Source organism: Chrysemys picta, chromosome 19 (assembly GCF_011386835.1).
Source record: "Chrysemys picta bellii isolate R12L10 chromosome 19, ASM1138683v2, whole genome shotgun sequence".
In the NCBI taxonomy this organism is placed as follows: domain Eukaryota; kingdom Metazoa; phylum Chordata; order Testudines; family Emydidae; genus Chrysemys; species Chrysemys picta.
Window position 1 is genome coordinate 566,279 of NC_088809.1, and position 6,213 is coordinate 572,491.

Below are 6,213 nucleotides of genomic sequence, written 5' to 3' on the forward strand. Positions count from 1 at the left end.
CAAGTCACTGGAGGAACTGATCAACCCCACCTTCAAGGCAGCTCCTTTTCTTTCCTTTCAGTGTATTCACAACAGAGACGTTCCCATGGGGAACCACCTGCCTGCCTCTTCTACACAGAATGCAAAATGTAGTTTGGGGCTTTCTAAATCCCAGAATGCTCTGGCTCACCATCATTGCTTAGACACACCAAGTATGCACAAAATTCGCTGGGGAGACTGGCAGTTAGTTGGGCAAGGGAAAGAAGCTTAGCACAGAGGCAACTGGGACCAGAATTCTGTAATGCTGGTGAAGTGCTGTGGCGAGGACAGAGGGAGGCGCTAGCTAGCTGATCAAAACATTCATTGTGATGGTCAAGACACTGGCATGCTTCCAGAAATCCCATGGTAAATTGGGATATTAATCAACCTAGTAATGGAGAAAGAGAAAATCCAATATCTAAGAATTACTATGCATTCCTATGGTGATAGGTAAACTTGTGATAGGGAACATACAACTATTTGCATCTTTAGAACTTGCTGCTTTATTCCTGTGAACATCCTTCCAAAATTAATGGACCATTAATTAGGGTTAGACTGACCTCACACTTGGTAAGGCAAATCACATCTTTTCATATATTTATACCTGCTCCTGTATTTTCCACTCCATGCATCTGGGTTCTAACCCACGAAAGCTTACGCCCAAATAAATTTTTTAGTCTCTAAAGTGCCACAAGGACTCCTTGTTGTTTCAGCCAAACACTGTTCTGCTATGGATCAGCAAGGAAAGTGTTTATGTCGATTCTAAAATAGTTACGCCAAAACATTCACCACAATGAGTGAACTACCCGATTCATCTCAACACTCTGCAAACTATCTACAGGCTCAAGAACTCAGACATTAGTTACATGTGGAAGGTTTTTTGAAACCAAAAGCCATTGGGCTGTAAGTACTGATTTAGATTACTGTAGCACCTAGGAGCACATTCAGGAACCAGGACCCCATTGTGCATACACAGAACAAAAACATGGTCCTTCTTTGAGACAGGGAACCAACAGCTTGGGGACACCGCACATCCACAGAAATTCATCTTATGAATTACTAGGGCCTCTGCGTATGGCCAGGAGTTAGCAATGGATTACAGCTTGCTAGGACTGGCCCTGAGTCTGAAAGGCAGAGAAACCCATCTCTTGCATTTGGATTATCCAACCACTGGGCATAACTGGCATCCTTCTCTCCTCCTTCAAGACTTTTTTTTTTTTTTTTTAAACTAAAGAAAAGAGCTACTTCTGCACAGTTGCATTTACCCAATAACTCAAACGCAATCGCCTCCCCATCTCCCACTATGTATTTCTGTTCCACTGAATACTTAGTTAGCTCACAGAGTCCATCTTCCAAGCACTTTACAAGAGCTCATACTGTAGCATTCTCTTCTATGCACACAGTTAAAACTGAAAGCTCTCCAGGGAAGGTCTCGTATCTCTCAGTGGCCTCTACAGACTAGCGGATACCTGGGGCATTGGTGCAGTGTACTGCTTATAATTCCACCCGTCAGGAATGGAATACCTGTACCATGTGTGCCCTACCCACCACCCACCTTTCCCTGGACATGGATTAGGATGCTCATTGCTCTCCTCACCCCAAATAAACCCGTTTGTCATGCCGAAACTTCCTGTTCGTCATGTCACCATGGTCCCGGATAATTTTCCTCACGTGTTCTGGGGGCATGTCCTCCTTCTGGGCATCCACAAAACCAAACTTTCTCTTCTCGGCATACCGCTTTGCCTGTAGCTGCTGCCATTTACGGGCTGCACAGACAAGAACACACACAGTCCATCTCAAGCCATCGCACTAAGACACAAGAGGGTACTTCAAACCAACATAAGCCCAAAATTATATGGATAAATATCCAGAGCTCTACTAGCAAGTTAATGCAAACAGTGTTTTGTAGGGGATAAAAAGCTTCATCTTTCAGGGTTTATACCATGTCTAACTACCAGGGATCAGGAAAAGGTTATCTCAGACCTGCCTACAGTTGCGTTCTTTCACCTTCCTCTGAGTTATGTAGTGCTGGAGACAGGACACTGGCCCAGATGGACCCTAACATGATCCAGTCTGGCAGTTCTTTGTTCCAGTGCAACCACAGCCTTCACATTAACATTCGCCTTGTGTTATATTGGCCCTGGTGTATCTCCACTGTTGATAGCAAAGGGGTGCAGGTCATCGCAGACTAGCTGCTGTGATTTTAAGTTGCTACGTTGTTTACTCTGAACAGTGTTAAACTAACTACTAAAATACATGCAGCTGACAGCAGCCTTTTTAGGGCAGCTCTCACAAGTTGTAATATAATAGTGGGGAAAACCCAGCAAAACAAAGACAAGGGCAAATACTCATTCACCACAAATGAAGTGAACTGAAGAGTTTAGTGAGCAGAATACAATGGCTGAATTCTCTTTTGGGCACGGAGGCTACCTGGCCTTTGGATGGTTGGTACAAGGACCTAGGACTTCTCAGTCATGGCTGCCAGGACTGTGTGCACGCAGACACCCCAACCCCACAAAGGCCCTGCTGTGACAAATTTCAATAGCTCTTGCACCTTTCTCCTGCAGCTTCTCTTCAGACATGTAGTCAGGCAGCGGAGCCAAGGGACTGGGCACCGGGGCACAGCCCCCACGGTAGGGAAACACTCCAGCCATGGAGAGGCAGGCTAGGGACCAGAGAGAGGAAAGGCAGGCAGGCTCAGGTCAGGGTCTTCCACAGAAAAGAAACAATCCTACACCCCACCCCACCGTCTTCTCCCCCCGTGCCCCCCCGGCACACCCCGCCCCCCTTCTCCCCCCGCGCCCCCCGGACAAATCCCGCCCCCCCTCTCCTCCCCCCCCCCGCGCTCCCCGGTGCACCCCGCCCCATTCTCCCCACGCGCCCCCCCAGACACACCCCACCCCACCTTCTTCTCCCCCCGTGCCCCCCGGCACACCCCGCCCCTTCCCCCCCCGGACAAATGCCGCCCCCCCCTTCTCCTCCCCCGCGCTCCCCGGGGCACCCCGCCCCCCTTCTCCCCACGCGCCCCCCCAGACACACCCCCCACCCCACCTTCTTCTCCCCCGCTCCCCCTTCCCCCCCCAGCACACCCCATCCCCCCTCTTCTCCCGCCCGTGCTCCCCGGCACACCCCGCCCCCCTTCTCCGCACGCGCCCCCCCAGACACACCCCTCCCCCAGCGGACCTCTCTCCTTTCAGGCTCTCGTGTCTCGCCCCAGCTCCCCGCGGCCTCTCTCGCTTCCGCCCGCAATGGCGGCTCCGGATCGTCGCCGCCGCGCTCCAGGGACCCGGATGGACTCAGGAGGGCGGGACATAGCAGAGCAGAGTGACCAATCAGCTCTCGGGCTGGGGACTGATAGGCTCCACAGCCTATCGGAATTTGCTAACCGGCTAGGAGGTGGGTCCAATCACCGGAAAGGGCAGGACTAGCTGGGTCAGGCACGCGGATATTCTTCCGGTCGGAGACCTCCCCGACCCAGCTCGCGTAGAGCCACGCCCCCTCTAGGCCACGCCCCTCCATGAGTGGCTGGCTGCTCCCCCCTGCGCCCGGAGGCGTTTACTCGGGATCCTAACGATGGTGCCGCAGATGGCGCCTCTTTGCTGTTTGGCTGCTGCTCCTGCGGGGGTGGGGCCACCCTATCTACGACCCCCCCATTGCCTCATCGGTGGGACGGGGCTGGCAGAAGCCTGCAGTGCCATCCCCTATCCCACTGATAGCCAAGCCCCCATCCCAGGGGTGGGCAAACTACGGCCCCTGCGAGCCGCACCCCACAATGCGGCCCTGCTCTGGCTCTCCAGCTCGGGTGCAGGGTCGGGGTCGCAGTACACGGCTCTGGGAAGCTGCGGCATGGCCCCGCTCTGGCTCCTACATGCTCCAATGGCCCCCTCCAGCGCTCCAATGGGAGCTGCAGGGGCGGTGCCTGCGGATGGGGCAGCGTGCAGAGCTGCCTGGCCAAGCCATCACATAGGAGCCGGAGAAGGGACATGCCACTGCTTCCAGGAGCCGCTTGAGATAAGCGCTGCTCAGAGCCTGCACCCCTGAGCCTCTCCCCACGCCTCAACCCCCTGCCTTAGCCCTAATCCCCCTCCCGCTCCCCAAACCCCTTGATCCCACCCTGGGATCCTGCACCCCAAACCTCTCATCCCCACCCCAGAGCCCATCCCCCCAGCCAGAACCTACACCCCTTCCTGCACGACTTCCCCAGCCATGATCGCCCTCCAAACCTCTCAGTCCCAGCCCAGAGTACCCTCCTACACCCCAAACTCATCCCCAGCCCCATTCCAGCACCTGCACCCCCTCCACTATCCCAACCCCCATTTTGTGAGCATTCAGGGCCCACCCTACAATTTCTATTCTGCAATGTGTTTGCCCACCCTGCCCTATCACCATCCCTAGCACTAGGATTCAGACTGCCCTGCTCTTAACAAGAGCAACCCTACTGGGTCAGACTGTGGTCCATCTCGCCCCAGCTCCTGTCTTCCCACTGTGGCTGGTGCTAGATGCTTCAGAGAGAATGAGCAGAACAGGGCAATTATAGAGTAATCCATCCCTTATTGTCCAGTCCTAGTTTCTGGCAATCAGCAGTTTAGGGAAACCCAGAGCATGTGGTTGCATCCATGACCATTGTGGCTAATAGCCCTTAATGGATCTATTCTCCATGAACTTAGCTAATTGTGTTTTGAACCCAGTTGTACTTTTGCCCTTCACAACACCCCTGGCAAAAGCTCCACAAATTGACTGTGCAGTGTGTGAAGTACTTACATTACTTGAAACAAACAAAAACGGATCTCTTTTGAGATGGGGTGACCAGAACTGCACACCGTATCCAAAATGTGAGCATACGATGGATTTATACAGAGGCATTATGGTATTTTGTGTCTTATTATCTGTGCCTTTCTTAATGGTTCTTAACATTCTCTTAGCTTTTTTTAACTGCTGCTGCCCCCCTGAGCAGATGCTTTCAGAGAACTATCCACAGTGACTCCAAGATCTCTTTCTTGAGCAGTAACAGCTAATTTAGACCCCATCATTTGGTATGTAAAGGCAGTCAGTCCCCCTAAGAGCAGCTGCCCTGTCATCATCACTGGTGTGCACTGATATGTTCATTATGGATGCAAACATCAGAGACAGGAAACCCAACCCTGAGGCTGAACCCCATCTCCCAGCCCCTTGTGAGCTTCAGCCTTGGGACAGTAAGCCAGGATGAATCAGACAGTTTCCTACTTGACTGAGTAGCCCAAATAGAAGTTGGGTGAAAATAATTCAGAAAGCCCTACAGTCAAGCAGCTGCATGAACAACAAAGGAGTACTGGCCAACCCCATGAACAGGCAGGTAGCTGCATGCTGGAGCCTTTGGGGGCTCTAACAAGACCTTTAGAGGTAGACCTAAATGCAGCCTGTCTGTTGCAATAATAAAGCCTAGAGGTAACACGCAAGGTACACCTGTGAGGGGTAGGGGTTGTCACTTTAATCTGTCTGCTAAAAAAACTCCCAGGGCCCTGGCTGCTTAGAAAGTTTCCTGGACACTCCTGTATGGTGCTGCTGCCTCTGGTGCTATAATCCCATAGGCCAGCGTGTAAGAATGATTTTGCGTGTGGAAACTGGGGGATGATGCTAGGGGAGGAAGATGCTGCATTGTGAACAAGACAAGGGCTGCAGGGAACCAAAACCTTTTTGGCTCAATTATTCCCCATAAACTAAAGGGGGCTGGATCTGTCTCCCAGCATTCACCCCTAGGGCATAAGAGTCTTGGCACAACCCAGAGGCAGATCCCACAAGATAGATGCATGCAACAGTTCCTCCCAGAAATGTCCCATACAGAACACCCATGGGCAACGGTACCTGCCAGAACCCCACAAAACATATGCAGAAAAAAAGCACTTGCCAGAACCACACCCATCTCCATAAAACTGCTCTTGGTAGCCCAGCCCCTGTGGCACCTACAGTATTGCACCCCAGAGAGCAGCCAGGCCCGTGCAGAGTGCCCAGGTGCAATGGGACTTGCCCATAAAACCACACCTCTCAGAGCCAGGTACTTCTAGAAATTGTGGCTATAGTACAAGGGTCACACTTCCCCCACAGCTCCAAATGCAGCAGAATAGTTCATATGCCTAGCATTAGCATTAATCCTTTTATAGCAAACAAACACTGCCATTATCCCCCAGGCTCATTGCGAACACAAGCACCGCACACCTG

At 52.3% G+C, this 6,213-nt stretch overlaps 1 protein-coding gene across 3 annotated transcripts in view; it reads right to left on the reverse strand.

Annotated features, from left to right (window-relative positions):
- PRPF8 (pre-mRNA processing factor 8) overlaps positions 1–3,334 on the reverse strand; it is a 32,371-nt gene extending 29,037 nt beyond the window's left edge. For all 3 annotated transcript variants that reach the window (XR_006176315.2, XR_010593822.1, XM_005298287.4), the window contains exons 1-3: positions 3,202–3,334; positions 2,573–2,683; positions 1,616–1,784 (exon numbers count right to left, since the gene is read on the reverse strand). Coding sequence is in view for 1 of the 3 variants with exons in the window: in XM_005298287.4 (XP_005298344.1) it covers positions 1,616–1,784; positions 2,573–2,672 (269 nt within the window). In the remaining 2 variants the exon portion in view is untranslated. The remainder of the gene's footprint in view (positions 1–1,615; positions 1,785–2,572; positions 2,684–3,201) is intronic.
- Between the last annotated feature and the right edge of the window lie 2,879 nt (positions 3,335–6,213).